Source organism: Pipistrellus hanaki (assembly GCF_964339955.1).
Source record: "Pipistrellus hanaki genome assembly, chromosome: 3".
NCBI classification, from domain to species: Eukaryota; Metazoa; Chordata; class Mammalia; order Chiroptera; family Vespertilionidae; genus Pipistrellus; species Pipistrellus hanaki.
Genome location: NC_140505.1, coordinates 101,059,361 through 101,084,008, shown reverse-complemented (window position 1 = coordinate 101,084,008; position 24,648 = coordinate 101,059,361). Strand labels below are relative to the sequence as shown.

At 41.6% G+C, this 24,648-nt stretch overlaps 1 protein-coding gene across 1 annotated transcript in view; it reads right to left on the bottom strand.

The window, feature by feature from the left end:
* FLT3 (fms related receptor tyrosine kinase 3) overlaps positions 1-16,143 on the bottom strand; it is a 75,703-nt gene extending 59,560 nt beyond the window's left edge. The window contains exon 1 of the mRNA XM_084878679.1: positions 16,055-16,143. Within this exon, the coding sequence (XP_084734805.1) occupies positions 16,055-16,097 (43 nt within the window). The 5' untranslated portion in view covers positions 16,098-16,143. The remainder of the gene's footprint in view (positions 1-16,054) is intronic.
* Positions 16,144-24,648: the final 8,505 nt, after the last annotated feature.

Below are 24,648 nucleotides of genomic sequence, written 5' to 3'. Positions count from 1 at the left end.
AATGAAAGAGGTGAAATAACAACCAACCCCACAAACATCCAAAGGATTGTAAAAAAATACTATGAACAACTTTACTCCAACAAACTGGACAACTTAGGCAACATATTGCTAGAAAATAAGATCTTCCAAAACTCTATCAGGAAGAATTAAAAACAAAAACAAAAAAACACCTGAATAGACTGATAACTACCCTGTTTCCCCGAAAATAAGACAGTGTCTTATATTAATTTTTGCTCCCAAAGATGCGCTAGGTCTTATTTTCAGGGGATGTCTTATTTTTCCATGAAGAAGAATACGGTACACATTTATTGTTAAGTGAAAATAAAGGAAATTTATTACCTGTATATGATACGGTAGTACGGTAGTTGTCAACACAAACCAGACAAACTGTGAATTCTACAGTATCAAGAATTTACTCATTTATTCAATGACAATCATGTCATCATCTTCTGGAACATCATCATAACAATCCAATTCCTGAATTTCCTGGTGAATTTCTTGTGACTCCATTTCTTTCAGAAAGAGTGGACCAAATCTCTCATGTTTAGCAATAGCACTGTCTTTAAATGAGTACTTCTTGTCAAGGTAGCCTGCTCGCAGTGCATTTGCAATGCAACTACCAGTGATTTTCTCCCATGAATTCTTCACCCAAGTCACAACTTCTTGCAGTTTAGGTTTCACAAAGTTTACGGTAAATTAACTTTCATTCTGAGACAGAGCCTAGGGGGCCTTATTTTCAGGGGATGCCTTATATTTCACTCAGAAGGAAACCTGTAAGTAGGTCTTATTTTCGGAGGATGTCTTATTTTCGGGGAAACACGGTACCAATGAAATTGAAGTACTAATCAAAAAACTTCCAACAAACAAAAGGCCTGGACCAGATAGCTTCATGGGGGAGTTTTACCAAACATTCAAAGAAGAACTAAAACATATCCTCCTCACACTATTAAAAAAAAATTCAAGAGGAAGGAACACCTCCAAGCCCTTTCTATGAAGCCAGCATTACCCTAATCCCAAAACCAGATAAAGACACTACAAAGAAAGAGAATTACAGACCATTATCACTGATGAACATAGATGCTAAAATTCCCAACAAAATTCTAGCAAATCAGATCTAGCATTACATTTGAAAGATCATACACCATGACCAAGTGGGATTTATTCTGGGGATAAAAGCTGGTACAATATCTGCAAATCAGTAAACATAAAGTGAGAGACAAAATCAAATAATGATATCAACTGATGCAGAAAAAGCAGTTGACATAATCCAACACCCTTTCTTAATAAAAGCTCTCAGCAAAAGGAATAGAAGGGAATTTGGCTTGGAGATCAACTCCCTGCAGTGATACCAACAACAAGCAAGGCTTAACTACAACAAGACTGCACATACAGCCCACAAAGGGATGCAGCAAGAGGGTCCACCAGGGATAACTGGGGAGGCTGAGCTACTGGGCTCTGCTAGGATATCCAACACACAAAGCAGCTCCATCAATTCAGGGAAGCATCTAAAATGCGGAGTTGAAGAGGCAGGCCACAATTGAAGGAAATGGAGGAAAGCAAAAGACTGGATATAGAGTTCAAAACCACGGTTATAAGGTTTTTCAAGAATTTCCTAGAAAACACCAATAAATTTAATGAGACCCAAAGGATATGAAAAAGGACCAAATAGAAATTAAACATACACTGACTGAAATAAAAAAATATTATACAGAGATCTAAAAGCAGACTAGCGGATTACAAGAACCAAGTCAAAGATTTGGAATACCAAGAAGCAAAAAACACTCAACTGGAAAAGCAAAAGCAAAAAGGATACAAAAAGTTGAAGAGAGTGTAAGAAGCCTCTGGGACAACTTCAAGCATACCAACATAAGAATTATGGGGGTCCCAAAAGAAGAGAGAGAGCAAGATACTGAAAATCTATTAGAAGAAATAGTGACAGAAAACTTCCCCCACCTGGTGAAAGAAATAGATTTACAAGTCCAGGAAGCGCAGAGAACCTTAAACAAAAGGAATCCAGAGGACCACACCAAGACACATCATAATTAAAATGCCAAGAGCAAAAGACAAAGAGAGAATATTAAAAGCAGCAAGAGAAAAACAGCTAGTTACCTACAAGGGAGCACTCATACAATTGTCAGCTGATTTCTCAATAGAAACTATGCAGGCCAGATGGGAATTGCAAGAAATATTCAAAGTGATGAATAGCAAGAAACTACAACCAAGATTACTCTACCCAGCAAAGTTATCATTCAGAATTGAAGGGCAGATAAAGAGCTTCATAGATTAAAAAAAAAAAAAAGCTAAAGTAGTTCATCACCACCAAACCAGTATTATATGAAATGCTATGCTGAAAGGTGTTATTTAAGAAGAGGAAGAAGAAGAAAAAAAGATAAAAATTATGATCAACAAATATATTGATATATCAACAAGTGAATCTAAAAATCAAGTGAATTAAAAATCTGAGGAACAGAATAAGTTGGTGAATATAATAGAATCAGGGGCAAAGAAAGGGAGTGGATTGATAATTTTTAGGGGAAAAGGGCTATGGGGGTGCAGGAAGAGACTGGATTAAAATCATACACCTATGGATGAGGACAATTGGTGTGGGGAGATAAGGGAAGAGGGTGGGGCAGGAACCGGGTGGAAGGGAGCTATGGGGGAAAAAGGAGAAACAATTGTAATAATCTGAACAATAAAGATTTATTTTTTAAAAATCCAGTGGTGCCACATCCTCACCAACACTTGGTATTATAAGAATTTTTAATTTTAACAATTCTAATAGGTATATTATATCTCCCTGTGGTTTCAATTTGCATTTTTCTACTAATGAGATTAAGTATCTTTTCAGATGCTTACATGACATCCTATGTATCCTTAGGTAGTGTGCCTGCTCACATGTTTCACCCAAATCAAGTTCTTTTAAATTCTGTTGTTTATTTTCTTTTTATTGAGTTCTTATAGTCCCCCCTCCTAGTTTTATTGAGATATTATCAATATGTAAAACATAATGACTTGATATGTTTATTTGCAACATGGTTACACAATAAGTTTAATTAATATCTATCATTTTATATAATTACATTTTTTTCTTGCGATGAGAACTTTTAAGAACTACTCTTAGCAACTTTCAAATATATAATATATAATTATAGTCAGCATGTTGTACATCTTATTGTGAGTTTTACCTGGTATGTCATTTTTGTATTGTTAAATATTCTTAAACTTTTTTTGAGATTCAGTTAATAAACACTTTATTCTTTGCTTTTAAGGTGGGACCAGAACAATATGTAGAGCTAATGTTTTCCCACTAGCGGGCTTTATCAAAGTTAATAATTTATGCTCTTAAAAAAATACTATTTAAAAATTGAAAAGACAAGCCACAGATTAGGAGAAAATATTTTCAAAACACATATCTGATAAAGGTCTTGCCTGAAGAATATACAAAGAACACTTAAAGCCTATTAATAAGGAAACAAACATCCTGATTTTTAAAAACGGGCAAAATATTTTAGGAGTACTTGACCAAACAAAATATAGGCTGACAATTAAGCACCCCAAAAAATGATCAGCCCTAGCTGGTTTAGCTCAGTAGGTAGAGATCAGCCTGCAGTCTGAAGGGTTCAATTCCGGTCAAGGGCATGTACCTTGGTTGCGGGCACATCCCCAGTAGGGGGGTGTGCAAGAGGCAGCTGATTGATGTTTCTCTCTCATTGATGTTTCTAACTCTCTATCCTTCTCCCTTCCTCTCTGTAAAAATAAAAAAATAAAAATCAACAAGAGATATATATTTTTTTAAATGATCAGACCTCTGATCTGGCTCAGCAAATAGAGCGTCAGACTGCAGACTGAAGGGTCACAGGTTCAATTCTGGTCAAGGGCATATACCTGATTGAAGGCTCAATCCCCCATAGTGGGTGTGCAGGAAGCAGCCAATCAATGATTCTCTCTCATCATTGATATTTCTATCTTTCTCTCCCTCTCTTTTCCTCTTTGAAATCGATAGATAGATAGATAGATAGATAGATAGATATCTAAAGATGATCAACATCATTCATCATTGTGAAAATTCAAATTAAAACCACAATGAGCACTAGCTGATTTGGCTCAGTGGATAGAGTATAGGCCCATGGACAGAAGGGTCCTGGATTTGATTCCTGTCAAGAGCATGTACATAGGTTGCAGGCTCCTCCCTAGCTCCTAGACACAACCAGTCCATGTGTTTCTCACCTTCATGTTTCTTTTTCTCTGTCTCTCCCCCTCCCTTCCACTTTCTATAAAAATCAATGGGGAAAAGAAACAAGCCACAATGACATATTGCTATCTTCCTTTTAGAATTGTTAAAAAAACAAAATCATCCCTGCCTGGATAGCTTAGTTGATTAGAGCATTGTCCCAATATGTCAAGGTTGTGGGTTCAATCCCCTGTCAGGGCACATATAAGAATCAACCAATGAATGCATAAATAAGTGGAACAACAAGTCTTTCTCTCTGTTTCCCTCTCACACTTCTAAAATAAATAATTTTTTAAAAAGTACACACACACAAAAAAAACAATTGACCTTTCTAAGTGCTCACATTGATGCTGAACAACTGCAACTCTACATTGGTGAAAAAATGGTAAAATCACCTTGAAGAACTGGAAGTTTCACACAAAGTTGAATACTGTTAGCATCCGAACCAGCAATACAACACTATTACTGGATATTTACCCAAGAAAAGTTAAAGCCCACCCCTGAACCCAATATTCAAATACTTATAATAGCTTTATTCATAATTGCTAGAAACTAGGAGCAAACAAATGAATATCAACTGGTTAATAGATAAATATCCATACAATCAAATAGTACTCAGCGGTAGAAAGGAAAAATATGTTGATACACATAGGAGGATCCAACATGGCTGCACAGGTAAACACCTAACCGCAGCCGCACACAACAATTTCAATAAAATACAACTAAAATACAAAATGGACATTACCCAGAACTACAGGAAAGTCGACTGACTGGAAATTCTACAATGAGAAGGAAAGAGAAAACCATAAGGAAGCGCGGAGGAGCTGTAAAAGCCTAAGGTATGGAGACACGCAGCTAGCATGGAGAGGACGAAGCTCGAGAGGAGGGGGCGGCTGAGTGCCTGGCTGGCGTTCCCTAGGGGGAAGGAGATAAAAGCTCTGGACTGTGCTGAACCCCAGACCCGACAGCACTGAACCCCATTTTTAGGCCAGACCCTGGGGACCCAGGCTCATACAGAGGAAACCTGGGCTGTGAGGCAGAATAGCAGGGGAACAGTGAAAGGCAGAGCCCCCGGAGGTGTGCACATTGCTCGCAGAGAAGGGACGGCTGGCTGTGCCGCGGGATTGCCTTGGTGGGAAGGAGACAAAAGCTCCAGACTGTTCTGAATCCCACTTCCAATTCCACTTCCAACTGAACTGAACCCCAGTTCTGGGCTCATTGGGGGAGAAACTAGACTGTTTGGTAGCAGGTGAAACTCGAGGGCACCTTTCTCTCAGAGGTGCTTGCAGCTAGTACCGAAGGACCCTGAGAAACACTGAAACTCAGGAGCCGCATAGGGCGTGGCTGATGGAAGCCAAGGCTGTAGGCTCCACCCTGAAACTCCGCCCCATCCAAGCACAACACAGAGATTTTTAAGGCTACCAACTCAGGGAAGCTGCGAAAATGCCAAGACAAGAAAATAGATCACAAACGAAAGAAATGGAGAACAAAAAGTGATTGGATATAGAGTTCAAAACCATGCTTATAAGGTTTTTCAAGAATTTCCTAGAAAAGATTGATAAGTCCTATGAGGATATGAAAAGACATAATAAGGAATCAACAAGAAATAATAAGGGATCAACAAGAAAAAAAGAATAAATTGTCTGAAATATAAAATATTATATAGAGTCCTAAAAACAGAATGGAAGATCGCAAGAATCAAGTCAAAGATTTGGAACATAAAGAGTCAGAAGACATTCCTCCACAGAAGTAAGAAGGCAAGAGAATCCATAAAGTTGAAGATAATGTAAGAAACCTCTGGTACAACTTCAAGCGAACCAACATCAGAATTATGAGGGTCCAGAAGCTGAGAGCGAGCAAGATATCGAAAACATATTGAAAGAAATAGTGACAGAAAACTTCCCCTGCCTGGTGAAAGAATTAGACTTACAAGTCCAGGAAGTGCACAGAACTCCAAACAAAAGGATTCCAAAGAAGACCACACCAAGACAAATCATAATTAAAATTCCAAGAGCAAAAGACAAAGAGAAAATATTAAAAGCAGAAAGAGCAAAGCAGGTAGTTACCTATAAAGGAGTACCCATACGATTGTCAGCTGATTTCTCAACAGAAACCATGCAGGCCAGATGGGAATGGCAAGAAATATTCAAGGTGATGAATAGTAAGAATCTACAGCCAAAAATAATCTACCCAGCAAAGCTATCACTCAGAATCGAAGGCCAGATAAAAAGCTTCACCAAGAAAAAAAAAACTAAAGGAGTTCATCACCACCAAACCAGAATTATATGAATTGCTGAAGGGGGTTCTTTCAGAAGAGAAAGTAAATAAAGATAAAAACTATGAACTACAAATATGTAACTATCAACAAGTGAATCTAAAAACCAAGGAAATTAATTTATATTAAAAAATCTGATGAACAATATTAACTGTTGAATATAATAGAATCAGAGGTATGGAAGGGGAGTGAACTGACGATTCTCGGGGAGAAGGGGAGAAGGGGGTGTGGGAAGAGACTGAACATAAACTATGCACCTATGGATGAGGACAATGAGGGGTGGGGAAAGGGCAGAGGGTGGAGTGGGAACCTGGTGGAGGGGAGCAATGGAGCGGGGGGGGGGGGCGGAAAGAGGAACATTTGTAATAATATGAACAATAAAGATTTATTTTTAAAAATATGTTGATACACATAAAATATACTGAAAGACATAATAACATGGATAAATCTCAAATAATTGTGCTATGTAAAAGAAAGGTATTCAAAAGGTTATTTAAAATTTCACTTATAGACATTCTGGAAAAATAAAAGTGTTGGGGACATAAAAAAAAAAAAGATTTCTGGCTGTCAGGGGTTGGGGGTGAGCATTGGAGTTGACTAGAAAGGGGCATAAGGGAAGTTTAGGGGAGAAGGGAAATGTTTTGTCCTTGTTAGAGGTGGATGTGTTAGACACATGTAACCATACACTTGCTATGCAAGACTTGCTATGTGAAAATCATACCTCAATAAACCTGCCTTTTAAAAAAGCCAAATGAAGAATTTGCCACCATTGATAGAATTTGCCACCTAAGCCCCCGATTCCTAAGTTCCTAAGTGCCTGATCATGTGCCTTATATGAATTTATTCCCAAACCCTAATGACACTTCCCAGAGTCCAGTTCTAAACCCATTCTCATCAAGAGGACAACTATAGAACTGGAAAAGGACTTGCTAAGTTGTCTCCTTTGAAGGGACAGGAATGAAGTTGGGGTATAGTGGTAGATGGAGAAAAATATTTGGCATGAACTTAAAATAAAATTTCAGGTAAAAGTAAAATCTACTCCACTGAAAAGTGATGGATTTAGACATGAGGAAACAAGCCACAGAAAGTCACAGCACCTCATTTACAAATCCTCCAGCCAAGTCTTCCCTGAGGCAAAAATAACTGCAAAAGATGTGAAGACTTGAGCCTCAAGTCCTTCCGATGAGGATGAGGGTTATCAGTTTTAATAACTGAATTTCGGCAAGTCTTTTAGCCTCTTTGGGACCCATTTCCTCACCTGGTGAAAGAGAGCAGGACACTGGTTTGGTGCCTTTGGTCTTAGTCCTGATTCCTGGCACAAAGCTCCAGAAACCCTTGGAACTTCCTGAGTGATAGGAGTATCTTTATTATTCATTAAGAGGCTCCTTTTTAACACAGTGGAGTTTATGCTAATGAAGTGACATAGGGTGGGGCCTAGACAGCCTTAAGATGGGACTGGTCACCAGAAATATCAGGTGATTGGAAAGTGGGAGCTTTCAGCCCCAACCACTGACCATAGGAAAGGAGCAGGGTGCTGCAGATTAAGGTCTAAAAATTCTTCCATTGAAAGATGTGATGAGTTTCTGGGTTGGTGAATGATAGATCCTCCCTTCCCCCGACTGATGGACAGAGTATGACGTAAACTGTACCTGCAGCCTGGACATTCCTGAGCACCTAACCAGGACCTTATATGGACTGTACATTGAACCACCAATCAGCATCTGCCAAATACCCTAAGCCCCCGATTCCTAAGTCCTTACGTGCCTAATCATGTGCCTTACATGAAACCACCAATCAGCACGTGCCTAGTACCCTAAGCCCCATCTCTTCCCTTTCCTCCCCTCAAAAGGAGTGTTTACCCCTGCAAATGTGCTCTCTTTTTAACAAAGCCTGTGGTCCTGGTACTCTGTCTCATCTTTCGGTGAACATGTAGAGGTGCTGGGAAAGTGGCTGCCCGGAGGGCACAGAGGCTCCACACTGTCCTACATGCCTCGCCTTAATGCATCTCTTCCATCTGTTCCTGAGTTATGTCCTTTTATAATAAACAGCTATTTTAGTAAATAAAATGTTTCCCTGAGTTCTGTGAGCTGCTCTAGCAAATTAATCGAATCTTGGGAGTAGGTCAAGGGAACCTCTGGTTACTGCCTGTCGTGATGTAGAAAGCAGTTAGACAGACATGAGCAGAGCAAGGATGACGAGCAAGGTGCAGGAGGTCACCAGGGCAGAACGCCCTGGGTGCCTAGCAAAGGACAATTATAGGGTGAAGCAAAGGACTTCATTCCCAAGATGACCTTTCCTCCCCTTGCGTAGGGCTGGTCATGTAGTATGGATGCCCTGACCTTTCCTCCCTAGAGATGACATCTAGGCTTCAGTTGTATTTCAGCTCAAAGCACCAAAAGCAGCAAAACCAGACAAGTGGCTTCACAGGCTGATCTAGGATCAGCTACATTGAATAATGACCCCTTTCCCTGGCACTGACCGACCAATCAGTAGAGACCACGACCCTACAAGGACACACCTGGAAAGTTGAATATTCTATTGAGATCTTCCCCTGGGACCTCCCCTAAATCTCCACCCCAAGGACCGGGTGGCTCTCCCTCCTGGGAGCAGGAGGTCCTCCTCCCCCTGCCCAGGCGCATTACCATTACCTTCGTCACTCCCGAGCTCCAAGGGCCCTTACTTTGACTCTAACTTGTTTCCTAAGCCCATTTTTCTACAAATTACTTTTTCTACCCTAGGGTTTTCCAAATAAATGTTTTCTTATCATGTGAGTCCTGACTCTGAATTTTTTCCTAGCCAAAACTCAAGTACCGAAGTTGCTGAACCCCACCTGGTCTGACTCCACCTGTCTGACACCTGGTGCTCCACCTGCAACTGTCACGGCCCTGGCCACACCTGGACTTGTGATTGGCATCCGAAGTGGAAGGGGAGGGGCATCCCTGAATCCTTAACCTATGAGGCTCACTAGCCCCTTGAGTGTGGCTCTTCCACAAAATACTACATGTGGGCCCGCACATACCGTGCAATTGAAACTTCGTGGCCCATGCGCAGAAGTCGGTTTTCAGCTCTCAAACGAAATTTCAATCGTTGTACTGTTGATATTTGGCTCTGTTGACTAATGAGCTTGCCGACCACTGACCTATGGGATCTGACACTCTCTCCAGTTGGGTAGTGTCTGACTAGAGTTAAATCACAGAACTCTCAGCTGGTGTTACAGAATTGCTTGGTGTGGGGAAATTACCCCCCCACATACATTGGTGGCCAGAGTGCCAGGAATGTTCAGTGTTAGTGACGTGTGTAGGGAGGAGACACATGAGTGTTTTGCCTTAGAATTGGGGGAGCCCTGCTGAAGCCACTTTGGCTCAGTGGTAGAGCATCCATCTGCGGACTGAAAGGTCCCAGGTTCGATTCTGGTCAAGGGCATGTACATTGGTTGCGGCACATCCCCAGTAGGGGGTGTGCAAGAGGCAGCTGGTCGATGTTTCTCTCTCATCGACGTTTTTAGCTCTCTGTCTCTCCCCCTTCCTCTCTGTAAAAAAATCAATAAAATATATTTAAAAAAAAAAAAAAAAGAATTGGGGAAGCCCTAGGTCTCATTCTCTATATATTCTCATGATTTTAACTACTGTCTACTTGCTCATGAGTTTCTGATCCATACTTGCAGTGTATATAATTATATATCAGTGGCCCTCAGGAACTTGGATTAACCTTGCCTTTTTTCCTTCTTAAACCTCCTCCTTCCTCCGTCTTCTCTTCCTCTCAGTTAGTGGCAGCACATCCACTGTCACCAAAGCCAGAAACCCATGCCATTTGACTCCTCCCTCTTCTTCATTTTTCATTATCCAGTCAGTTGTCAAGCCTGGACATTTTAACCTTTTGCTGATTCCCAATTCTATATGCAGCCCTGCCTCACTCTTACATGGCCCCAATTCTGCCCTCATCTTCTCTGGCCTGGACACTACCAACTTCTCGGTCTGCCTGGCATCCATCCTCCATGCAGATACCAGAACTGTCTTTCCAAAATACATCAGGGAGTGTCACTTCTCTGTTTAAAACCACTCCATAACCTACAGCAATGGTCCATTCTTGAGTCACAGACCTCTTTGAAAATCTGATGAAAGCAATGAACTCTCTTTCCAAAAAAAATACCATGTACACACACACACACACACACACACACACACACACACACACACACATTCTTTGGGATACAATGGACCCTGAATTCCATCCAGAAACTCTAAGTCTACCTGATAAAGGCCAAATCCCTTATCACATCACTACAATACTTACACATGACACATTGAGCCTTTGCCAATCTGGACTTCTTTAAAAAACTAGCCAGTGAACAACTTCAGACGATTTCTGTGTTAACAGTTTGTGAATTATAGTTACTCTATTCAGAAGGCCTTATACATTGGGTCCCAGCAACCAGAAGGGAATTACAGTTTCTGTCTGTTCCATGTTTCCTTGTTACCGCTGTATCTTTTTCTTTGCTGTCCTATTTGCCTGGAATGTCCTTTTCCTTCCTTTCCCCTGCCAACTCTTCCTTTCCTTCCTCGTGCTGGCTCTGGCATCACCGCCTCCTCTTGGAAGCCTTGCCTTGTTTTCCTAGTCTGGTTCGGAAACCCCCCCTCTGTGTATACATTTAAAATTGCACTGCCGTTTTCCTTTTATAGTCCTGACCCTTTCCTGCTGACACCCCCATTAGACTGTGAGTTATTGGAGGGAAGGAACCAGTCCTATGTGGCACTTAACACAAGTTCTGGACATAGTTGGTGCTCAAGAAGTGTCTAAGAAGGGAAGAAGGAAAATCCTGTGACTCTCAATCCTAATGATCTCTCCAGACTTTGTACATTTTTCTTTCTGCAAAGCACGCATCTGATGAGGAATGCAGCTGTACCTTATAGTACTATCTGATGAAAGACTAAGGTACTGCTTATCTTCTTTTTACAAATGAGGAAATTGAGTGCAGAGAAATCCCCTGCCAGAGGAAAGAACACGTTTCCATGTTGTTAGTCCTGCCTGCAGCCCTCCAAAAACAGAATCCCTCACACTGGGAATTTCTGAACTCAAACAGCAATGCTTTTGACAACTGAATTTAGTGGATATCTAATAAGCAAAACACAAAAGTTTAAAAAATATAACAATATTCTATTTTAGTGGAGGCTGTAAATAATTTTATGGAGAATTCTTGGCTACCAATTGACATAATGACAGCAGTGAAAAAAAATATTTTTACTGTTTAAGCTAAAAAAAAAACACAATAGTTCCTCTTTTAGGGTCTTATGCAATTCCTCTAGCCACAAAGAACAGTGTGTGTGTGTACTTTATATTATTTTTAAATTTCCTCCACATGTGTTGGTACCCATAGAACAGAACTGCCTGATTAAAATTAATGACCATCAGCAAGTGCCACCAACATTTTCATCCTTTGAGGACCACTAATGATACAGTCATAGAAGGTATCAACCAAAAGTAATGAAATCACCTATTTTAAAGCTCATAGACCCCAAAAAGCCACAAAGACCTTCAGCCACACACTGCGGCTACCTAACTGAGAAGTGGTGGAAGCTTCTTGTAAGTCAGGGTAAAAATCTTAAGATCACAAAGTCACCTGATAAAACCAGAAGCTCTCCTCAAACAAACCATCTACTGTGAGATTCACAAGAATTTCCTATCATCTTTTGAATGAAAGATACAGCCTAGAGGCAAAACTAAATGATAAAACAGGCAAGGCTAATTTTAAACCCTTCAATTTCCCTTCTTCAATTTCTTACTCCTCTTACTTCAGTTATCTGCATGGTCCCTTTCAACATCAGGAAAAATTATAAAATACAATACTTTTGAGGTTATTTGCTTTTTGTCAAATCAGAATCTTGACCCAAAGGTTAGGACAATATCTGGTGGGTATTTGAGTCAGTCAGCAAGATTGTAATCTTCAGCACTGACTGTAAGGGCTTTGTGGCACGTATGCTTTCTGAGTTTCATTTGAGAATGAGAAGAGAAGAGGAGCAAGAAGAACTGTGCAGACAGTGATAAGACCAAGCCATCCTGTGGGCTTCTCAAGTGAGCAGACATGCCTCTGGGAGTAAAATGTAGTCAACAAATTTGTTCAAAGAACCGTTCAGAAACTTCTTCCAAAACCTAAAAAATGGTCATTCTTAACTCTGGAACAGTCCATTTGTTTCGCTGGGGACTGGGAGAGCAGCTTCTCTCCCACAACCACCAAAATACAGTCTCCACTGAAACAGGATATGTTTGTGTATAGTTTTAGGGTACAAAACACCTGGATTCCTATTCTGACCTGATTAAATCTCCCTTCACTGAAGCACGATATATTTCATCCACAGGAACAAAGTCTCTATTGGAAGGTTGAACTAACTATCAATAAAAGCAAGCTTTGAGCCCAAATGCTTTTCCTAGGGAGAGGCACTTTCCATTCATTTACTTACATAAAATGGAATTTGTTATTTCGAAATAAGCTGCCCCACCCCTATCCCTTTCATCTCTGTACCCCTTTGTGCAATGCACAGAAATAGGTATTCAATGAAAACCTGTCAAAGAAAAACTTTCTGCCGAAACTGGTTTGGCTCAGTGGATAGAGCATCTGCCTGCGGACCGAGAGGTCCCGGGTTCGATTCCGGTCAAGGGCATGTACCTTGGTTGCAGACATATCCCCAGTAGGGGGAGTGCAAGAGGCAGCTGATTGATGTGTCTAACTCTCTATCCCTATCTCTCCCTTCCTCTCTGTAAAAAATCAATAAAATATATATTTTTTTAAATGAAAACTATATAAAAAAAACACACACACACAACTTTCTTCCTTATGCAAGCTTTCTTCTGTTTTTCCTATCTGAAGTCTTCCCTGGTAGGTGGTCCTTCTTCACATTTAATATCTCATTACCTAGATGTTTTTTAGTTAAACAATTGGAAAATTTGAGGACAATAACAAAACCTTTACTGATACCTAAGAGTTACTGGGAGTAACTTTTAGTTGTAAAAATTAAAGCCATTCCCTAATGGAAGGCAAGAATTCACAGTTAAATTTAAGAGGATAATTTACTATAGACAGATGTGAAGTACCTAGAGAGAAATGCATAGCCATCTAAACTTGTATGATGGCAAAAATTCAAACTAGACTTTTAGAATTGAAGGGGTTTTAGCATCAGGCCACTGGTATCTTACCTAATCCAAACCGATCTTTGACTAGCATCTCCTCCCTCTCCCAGGTCTCCCTCCTCAGGATTTAAACCTCCCTTAGGCTAGCAGTTCACAAGAAGGCAAATGAAGAAAGATAAGCAATAAGGACAAAGGATGGCAACTAAAATGTGTAGCTCGATGCTCTGAATATGAATTTTCTGACACTAGTGAAAGAAATCATATCATAGTTGTTAAAATACTGAATTTCTCCCCTTCTTACCCAATATCAGCACACAATACAGCTGAGGTCATGGTGAGTATGGTTCCATTCTTTACACATTACTTTAAAAAGTTATCATTATTCATAAAATGTAGAGTTTAGCATATAAAGGAAATGGGGATTGCAATTTATAATCCAAGGAATTTAAAAGCTTTAAATATTTTAAAACCCTCATTTTTCAGCTTCTCACTTTGTGCCTATTCAAGAAAATCTGTAATACTGAGAGTTGGCAAAAATGTAAGGAACGCCCATATGCTGGTAGTAGGAATGTAAATTGGTATGACCACTGAGGAAAACTGTTGGACAGTATCTAGCAAAACTGAATGTTTTCCTTCCTCTATAATCCAGAAATTCCATTTGTGAGTATCAACCTAGGAGAAATGGGGTGTTGTGTACACCCAAAACATGTAAAAAAAAATGTTCACAGCAGTATTATTCATATTACACAAGATTGAAAACAACCTACATGTTCTTCAATGATAAAGTAAATAAATTATACAGTATATTCATACTAAGAAATAGCACCCAGCAATTAAAGGAAAATGACCACTGCTGCTGAGAACAAGGTTAAATTCCATAATCACAATGCTGAGTGAAAGAAGCTGGACATAAAAGAATACATAATGATGGTCTAGTTTACATGAGGTTAAAAATAAGTGAACCAATGATATTAGAAATCAAAATAGTGGCTACTTTTGTGGGGTAGTGACTGAAAGTGCTGAGGTAGACTTGGTCTCTATCTTGATCCAATATGATTATGTGGGTATATCCATATACAAAAGTTAATGGAGTTGCACCATTAAGACTTGTGCATATTTGCTGTGTGCAAATTATATCTTTTTTGCAACAATCTGCAGAGATATGGAAATCAGGGAGCTCTTTCTTAAAGAACTCAATACAGCTTAAATAAGTTGCAGATATTGTCTTTATACTTTTTGAAAGCCTTTATATGCCACTGAAACGCTCACTAGTGTCATACTTAATAGAAAGTGAACTTTTTGTATTCCTAGACTGAAAAACATATTGTACTATACATTTGTAGTATACATATTTACCAACCAATAAAAATGTTTGCAATTGTCTTTGCTTTCCCAAGCTTTTCTCCCTTATGTTACATTTCTTACTCTGTAATTCTGAATGATTTGTAGCAAAACCACTTGGACATAATTCCTGCACCTCTACATTGAAAATCTTTTCTCTGTATACCACAGAGACGTCTTGTTGGAATCCTAGAATTTGGGAACAGTGAGTGCTGGTTCCAAGTCTGCACGAGGACTGGAACCTGAGGCTCCTGGGCTCCCGGAATTCTGTATTCTGTCTCTTTCACCAGAAACTCGAGTCAACTCTCTCATCTTTCCAAACAGGTAAAGTGCATTAAAAGGGATATATATATATATATATATATATATATATATATATATATATATATATATATATATATATAATCAACTATGCTACCCAGCAGATTATTTGGGAACCATGCGTGAGACCTTGAAAACTCCTTTAGGGTTTAAAGTAGGGATAAAAATTGAGTAGAGAAAGAAGGGGTAGCTAGTCCTTTAATGTGTAAATCCTATTTGCATAATATTCCCAAAGTAATTTTTTCGTTAATCCAACCGAAACTCGGCGGGGTTGGGGGTCATTATTCGCAACGACTCGCTTTGGGGGAGAACGCGGGCGCACTTGCCAGAGTTCATACATAAAAACCCCAAAAGAATGAAAGACGCCACCCGGGAGCCTACAGTATCCAGGGTCGGTCCCGACCAGGACGGGGCACCTGGCAGACCGGGCAGAGGCCCAGCCCCGGTGCGCGGGCCCACGGGCGGCGGGAGAGAGCGCCAGCGGCGCGCTGCCCGGCCCGGGCAGAGCCTCGGCGAGCCCGCCCGCGGGAGTCCGGGCCGGCGATGGATTTGGAGAGGAGGCAGGAGAAGGTGGGGTGGGCAGGGCGGGGTCCCCAGGCCTGTCAGGGGCGAGTCCGGAGGGCGCGACAGAGGGGAGGGGCGCAGGAGCCTGGAGGCTCGGGGAGGCGAGCAGCGGCGGGGACGGGGAGGCGCGCCCCCCGCGGGGCGGCCGGGGGCTGGGGGCTGGGGCCGCGCCGGGGGCTGCGAGCGGAGCGGGGCCTTACCGAGCAGCGGCAGCCGGCCGCCCAGGCGCGCCAACGCCGGCATGGCCTCCGGAGCCCGGGTCCCCAGCCGCGCCGCCCGGCCCTGCGGCACCTCCGGAGCTGCCAGCCGCGCGCTGCAGGTGGCTCGCTTAAGGATGAGCGTCACCGACCGCAAATTCCCTCCGACTGGCGCAGAGGCGGGGGGAGGACCTCTCCGCGGCGGGCGCTGCGGGCGCGGAGGCTGGGCCGAGCGGAGCGGGTCCTGGCGCAGCGCGGCGGGCGAGCCACGTGCCCGTGTGTCCGCAGCCCGCACTCTGCGACGGCGCTCCCGGCGGGGGCGGTGGGAATGGTTGCCGCGCCGCAGGGGCAGTCGCGGGGGTTCGGCGGCTCCGGCTGGGGAGAAGGCACGGCAAGAGCTGCCTTGTTCCCTGAACACCTTCGTTTGGATGTCAGAACGTGGGGACATCGGAGAGCCAGAAGCGCCCTCCGCGCGCGGGGTATCTGAGGCCCCAGAATGGGAGCTAAATCCGCGCTGCACCCGCGGCCTTGGCCAGCGCTCAGGCCAGAGAGGGTCGCGGTCCAAGCTCGGTGGATCCTGACTGACCAATGGTCTTCCGTCTTCCCCTCCATCTTCTAGGTTGGATGCCCAGAACCCAGGCAGCAGTGGCAGCAAGAAAAACAGGCTCGGTTTTAATGCCAACCCAGGCAATTCTGGAGGCTCAGAACCAGACCAAGATACAAAAGCAAAACACAGACAGTGCATCCTAGAGGATGTTTTGAATTTTCCACTCCATAATTCTTGTTATTCACTGCATAATATTTCAAGTTGAACATTATTTTATTTGCAGTAAGTTGAAGGTTGAAAAGCTCTGAGTGCCAGTTATGACTCCCTAGTTAACTAGCACTTTAACCTTCACAAACCATTGACCTTCATAAGCCATTTTTCTTTTCCAAGTCCTATTTTACTTACCTTCAAATGAGGGGAGTGGACCAAATGGTTAAAATTCTAGGAATTCCATTTTTTAAATAATTTTCTAATAAAGCATGATAATTGACAATGTTCATTCTTGGACATGCAATCCTTTTCCTTGGCTATAGTTGATAGTAAAATAATCCCCCCTCGCAGTGCATGACAGAAACTTTAAAAGTGTCTACGATGGTGTAGCCACTATGGAAAACAGCATGGCAGTTTCTCAAAAAATTAAAAATAAAACTGCCTATCATCCAGCAGTTACATTCCAGGAATATACCCAAAAGAATTAAAAGCAAGGTCATGAAAAGATATTTGTGCACCCATATTCACAGCAACATTATTCACAATAGCCAAAAGGTGCAAGCAACCCAAATGTCCACCCACAGATAAATAGATAAAGAAAATTGAATGAATGGATAAACAACAATAATATATATATATATATATATATATATATATATATATATATATATATATATATATGTCTATATATAGAACTAGAGGCCCGGTGTATGAAATTCATGCACAGGGTGTGTGTGTGTGTGTGTGTGTGTGTGTCCCTCAGTTCAGCCTGTACCCTCTCAAATCTGGGACCCCTCGAAGAATATCCAACTGCCCACTTAGGCCCAATCCCACCGGGTGACATATCCAGGACTGCTGGCTCCCAACCACTTACCTGCCTGCCACCTGATTGTCCCTAACCGCTTCTACCTGCCAGCCTGATCACCCCCTAACCACTCCCTTGCCAGCCTGATCAACGCCTAACTGCTCCCGTACCAGCCCAATTGCCTAACTGCCCTCCCCTGCCAGCCTGGACACCTCTATCTGCCCTCCCTTGTCAGCCTGGTTGCCCCCAACTGCCCTCCCCTGCTGGCCCTGTCACCCCTAACTGCCCTCTATTGCAGGCCTAATTGCCCACAACTGCCCTTCCCTGCTGGCCATCTTGTGGTGGTCATCTTGTATCCACATGGGGGGAGCCATCTTTGACCACGTGGGGGTGGCCATCTTGTGTGTTGGAGTGATGGTCAATTTGCACATTACCTCTTTATTATATAGGACAGTATTTAGCCTTAAAAGTGAGGAAATTCTGCCCTGAGGCTTGTGGCTCAGTTGATTATCATCCTGTGCATTGAAATGTCTGGTTTGATTCCCACTCAAACATTACTCAGATTGTGGATTGGATCCTTAGGGTGCATACAGGAGGCAACCAACCATGTTTCTCACATCTATGTTTCTCTCCCTCTCTTTCTAAAATCAATAAACTATTTTTTAAAAGGGAGGAAATTCTGACACATGCTCTAACATGGATGAACCTTGAGGATATTTTGCTAATCAAATATGGCAGTCACAAAAACCATCTGATTCTACTTATATCAGTCACCTAGAGTAGTGAAATTTGTAGAGATAGAAAGTAGAATAGTGATTTTTAGAGGCTAAAGCATTGTTTAATGTGTATAGAGTTTTAGTTTTGCAAGATGAAAAGAGTTCTGAAGATGGATGGTGGTGATGGTTACACAACAAGGTGCATGCACTTAACACCACTGAATTGTATACTTAAACATGGTTAAGATGGTAAATTCTATGCACATTTTACAACAGCAAAAAATATTTTAAGTGTCTATCTTAAGTCAAAAAATATTTTAAGTGTCTATCTTATGAGGAAGAGACATGTGTTAAGTGAGACATGAAGCAGGCTGGTGATAGGTAGAAAAGTGAGCTAGGAGCCTTCCAATTACCCAGATCTAATGTATTACCTTTCATCAGAGCTTGGTAATTGCAAGCTTAAGAAAAAAAAATAAGTCTGACAATTACAAGTTTGCAAAATAGCAGCTTGGATGAGGCACTGTTCAAGGATACAAAATCATGAAGCTAATGCTGCGTTTTCAAAGAATCTTAGACACAAGGCATAAGTGTCTGAGAAGAAATGGTAAAAGTAAAAAAAAAGTAGGAATCGTTTCTAAGTACACCTGATTTTTCTCTAGAAATTGGTGGGGAAAAAATAATTTTAGAAAAAAAATATTATGGATTGAAAAGTTTTGGACTATGAGGTGTAGGCTACAATTTAAAAGGTGAGATGGTGCCCATAATTCTTTGGAGTGTGCCAAGAGTAATGCCTATTATGGTATCTAATTGATTCCAATTGATAAGACTCTAAGGAAGGTAGCTTTACATTATCTAGAGCCTTAGATTGCATAAGTAGTTATAAACACCCAGGTGTAAGAAGCAACCAGGAGGAATAAGAGGAAAAAAGAAATCAGAAGAGGAGAGTAAGTTTGTTTCTGGATTGGAATATCTTGCTTTAGCCTTACAAATGACACACTTTATTTAAATTCTTACCCCATGAAGTTTAGGGGCTATATAGCCATGAGTAACATGGCCATTCATCTTATGAACATCTTTCTAGGCTTTAATTACACAAATATCTCCTTTCTCCCTTCAAAAATTGTGACATTTCAATGGCAACCCATAGGTGAAATGTCTTCATGTCATTTTTCTAAAATGCAAAGCATTATATTTTTCTTATTAAAATAAGGGGCAAGGAAAGGAATATTTGAATAGGAGTTCTGTGAATTCAGTTGAAATATCAACTATATAGTACAATTTCACATTTCTAAAAGATTTAGTACATCTTTTCCTAATAGCCCACCAATTGGCAAGATCTGACAATACCAAGTGTTAACAAGGATTCAGAGCAATGGGTAACTTTCATTCACTGCTAGTGGAACTCTAAATTGGTATGAACACATTGGCCACTAATTTGACCTTACTTCAAAATGAAACATGTGCCCAGCCAGTGTAGTCATGAACCAGGAAGTCATGCTTTGATTCCCAGTTGGGGTTGGGGCACATGTCCAGGTTGTGGGCTCAGTCCCAGGTAGGGGTAATACAGAAGGCAGCCTCAATAAAAATATATTTTAAAAAATTTAAATATGTGCATTTACATCCAGAGGTTTCACATGCACCTTAGTAAAACTCCTATGCATGAGGAGACATGTACCAGAATGTTCACAGCATTATTGTTTATAATTTCAAAAAATTAAATAGAGCCCGACCAGTGTGGTTGAGCATCAGCCTATGAACGAGGGGGTCATGGTTCAATTCCAGGTCAGGGCACATGCCTGGGTTGCTGGCTTGATCCCCAGTAGGAGGTGTGCAAGAGGCAGCCAATCAATGATTCTCTCTCTCATCATTGATGTTTCTATCCCTCTCTTACTCTCCCATGTAAAAATATATTTAAAAATAGAGGATAGTAAATGTCCACAAATAAGAACTGTAGTATATTCATAAGAGAGGCCAAATGCATGAAATTCATGCAAGAGTAAATCTTCCTCCCCCTGGCTACCGGCACCAGCTTCCCTCTTGCACCCAGGACCTGGGCTTCCCCTACAGTCATCCAGAAAGTCATTTGGAAGGATGTCTGGAAGGGCATTTGGTCTAATTAGCATATTATGCTATTATTATTATAGATAATGAAATCCTATATATCCATGAAAATGAATGGGCTACAGTTAACTGAAACAACATGGGTGAATACCAAAAACATAATGTGGCCGAAACCAGTTTGGCTCAGTGGTAGAGCATCGGTCTGCGGACTGAAAGGTCCCAGGTTTCATTCTGGTCAAGGGCATGTACATTGGTTGGGGGCATATCCCCGGTAGGGGGTGTGCAAGAGGCAGCTGGTCAATGTTTCTCTCTCATCGACGTTTCTAGCTCTCTATCTCTCTCCCTTCCTCTCTGTAAAAAAATCAATAGAATATACAAAAACATAATGTGGAGGGAGCAAAATCAAATCATAGAATAATAGAGGTAAAGACAAAACCACACACTATTCTCTTTAGGAACATATTTATAACAGACATAAAGAAGGTGAAAGAATAATTCTCACAAAACTGAGGATATTTCTTACCTCTAGAATGGGGTTAGAAACATCCATGAGAGAGAAACATGGATCAGCTGCTCCCTGCACACCTCCTACTGGAGATGTGCCCACAACCAAGGTATATGCCCTTGAACAGAATCGAAACTGGAACCTTAAGTCCACAGGCAAATGCTCTATCCACTGAGCCAAAATAGTTAGAGGAATATAATTAGCTTTATATACTTCTGTGAGTATGATATATTTCACAATAAGAGAAAACTTAAGCATCAGTTTGACAATATTTCTAGTTTTGAGATAGTCTTATCTAAACAAACAATCTTTGAATCTGATTAAGATCCCAGATCCAACTACTAATTTATAGGAAATACATGAAACAGTGGAGCATTGTCAACAATGACACAATAATAGAATCAGAAATTCCAGACCGCAGAAAATGTCATATAATAAATAACCTAGAATGTCATCCAATTAAAAATCTGAAACAAGAATACACTTTTGGAGGAGATCCAAGATGGCGGCATAGGTAAATACACCTAAACTGCTGCTGTGCACAACAATTTCAAAACTACAACTAAAAGACAAAACATCTATAACCCAGAACCACAAGAAAGCTGGCTGGAAGGAAGCTCTACAATTAGACTGAAAGAGAAAAGAGCATTCAGGGCACAAGCGCTAAAAAACTAAGGTATGGGGCATGCAATACTGGCTGGCGGCATGTCCTGGTTGGTGGAAGGCATTGCTTTCTTCAACCTGAAGAAAGACAAGCTCCCAATCTCTCTGAAATCCAGTTTCTGGAAAGAAGCTGGACTGTCTGCCATGGGGTCAGAAAGTGAGGGTGGCTTGCTTGCAGAGCTGCACTCAAGAATAATTACTTGCTGTGCTGCAGCGCAAGACACGGGGACGTGGTCAGAGAGACAGAGACGGCTGACTGGCAGCCATCGCTGTTTGCCATGCTCTAGCCTAGTGACGCCCTAAGACTCCGCCCCGCACAATCTACAAACACACCCAAGCTCGAAGCAGGGCTTTTGCATGAATGGCCTTCTCTATTGCAGTTTAACCTGGCAAACTTGCAACCTGGTGCAGACAGCTCCAAAGCCTCCAAGCTCCAAGCAGGGAGAGAGGACTGTGGTTCTCACTGTAGCTCCTGCAGAGTGGCCTCAGACAGTAGCTGAACTGCACCCCATTGAAGATCCAGAAGCCAGTGTACCTAGTGGTCAGTGTGAGACACCAGATTTCAACTCCGCACATCCATAAGTGACACATTCAGGAAGCAGACTCTGAGCACCAAAGCCCCACTGAAACAAGGCCTGCACCATAAGCATCTCTCCAGTGCAGCAGTTCTGCCATTATAGACACAGTGGGTCCTCACAGCCAATTGGCCTGGAGGTCAATTCCTCCCAGAGAATTGACCAACAGCAATCAAGGCTTAACTACACCAAGTCTTTGCACTCAGCCCACAAAGGGGTGTACCAAGAGCAACCACCTGGCCCCTATAAGTCACCTACCACAAAAAGCCACTTCATCAATACAGGGAGACAACCAAAATGGGAGACACAGAAGCATGTCACAAATGGGAGAAATGGAGGAAAGTAAACTACTAGACAACACAGAGTTCAGAATCACATTTAAAAGCTTGCTCAAGAAACTTCTAAAAATCTCAGAGAAAGTTGCAGAGACCTTCAGGGACCTTAATGAGCATGCCCAAAAAATGGAAAAGGACCAGTCAGAAATTAAGCATACACTGTCTGAAATAAAGAATATACATAAACTAAACTATAGATCAACATACCCCAAGAGTCCAACTAAACATCTGGGATATGAGGAAACAAAAACCACCCAACCAGAGAGGCAGAAAGAAAGAAGAATCCAAAAGTGTGAGGATAGTGTAAGGAGCCTCTGGGGCGGCTTTAAGCATACCAACATCTGGATTTTGGGGGTGCCAGAAGATGACAGAAAGCAGGATATTGAAGGCCTATTGAAAGAAATAATGACAGAAAACGTTCCCTATCTGGTGAAAGAAATAGACTTACAAGTTCAGGAAGCGCACAGAACCCCAAACAAGAGGAATCCAAAGAGGACCACACCAAGACACATCATAATTCAAATGCCAAGGGCAAAAGACAGAGAATCTTACAAGCAGCAAGAGAAAAACAGCTAGTTACCTACAAGGGAGTATCCAGCTGATTTCTCAACAGAAACTATGCAGGCCAGAAGGGAGTGGCAAGAAATATTCAAGGTGATGAACAGCAAGAACCTACAAACAAAATCACTCTACCCAGCAAAGCTATCATTCAGAATTGAAGGTCAGATAAAGAATTTCACAGACAAGAGAAAACTAAAGGAGTTCATCACCACTAAACCAGGATTACATGAAATGCTGAAGGGTATTCTTTTTTTTTTTTTTTTTTTTTTTTAATATATTTTATTGATTTTTTACAGAGAGGAAGGAAGAGAGGTAGAGAGTTAGAAACGTTGATGAGAGAGAAACATCGACCAGCTGCCTTCTGCACACCCCCAATCGGGGATGTGCCCGCAACCAACGTACATGCCCCTGACCAGAATCAAACCTGGGACCTTTCAGTCCGCAAACCGACGCTCTACCACTGAGCCAAACCGGTTTCGGCTTAAGGGTATTCTTTAAGAAGAGGAAGAAAAAGAAAAAGGTAAAGGTAAAAATTATGAACAACACATGCTCTGGTTTCTCTTCAGATCGCATAAAATTATGAACAACAAAAGAACATCAAATACATACCTACCAACAAGTGAATCTAAAAATCAAGTGAATAAAAAATCTGAAGAGCCAAATGGACTGGTGAATATAATAGAATCAGGGACATAGAAAGGGAGTGGACTGACAATTCTCAGGGGGAAGGAGGTCTGAGGGATGTGGGAAGAGATTGGACAAAAATATTACACCTATGGATGAAGACAGTGGCAGGAGGTAAGGGTCTGGGGTGGAGTGGGGAATCAAGTGGCAGCAGCAGAGGTGTAATAGGGGCGTCACTTTCCCCATATTGCTGGGACGCCTCCCGCCCCTGAGGGCTCCTGGACTGTGAGAGTGGGAAGGTCGGGCTGAGGGACCTCCCACTTCAGTGCATGAATTTTCATGCAATGGGCCTCTAGTGTATAAATATTTCTCTTTGTTCCGTGTCCAGAGCAGCTAGAGAGCAGTCCGGATCCTGAGTAGGGGCTGTTGGGGATTGAGAAAATGAAAGAAAGAGACAGACACAGAGATGGAAGGAAAAAGCTGGGACTGGGTGGGACCACTGTCCTCAGATGGAGAGACATGGACCCAGAGCCAATACAGCATGTTTATTTTAGACAGCAAAAACCAGTATGTTTTACTAAAGGTCAAGATGAAGGAGATTATGAGTATCCTTGGGTGGGCCAGAGTGGTATTCATTCCTGCTGCTTCGTTGGATTTAGATAACGAAACCCACCCTCTGGCACCTGGGCTGAAGGTCAAGCTGACCACACTCCTGCCTGTGTCAAGGCATGTTTCCAGGACGTGGCTCTGCCAACGCCACTGGATTCAGCTGACAATAATTAAAGAAATGCCCATGTGCCTTCCCAGTTGTTCTCTACAGTTATGAATTTTAAAGTAGTTTCTATCTTTCTAGAAATGCATAGGAAATTTTTACAGACAAAATGATAAGAAGTGAGAAGATTGAGTGGGGAGAATAGAGAAAGGTAATTAATGAATACAAGGTTTCTTTTTGGGATTATGAAAATGGTTTAAATTAGATTATGGTGATGGTTGCA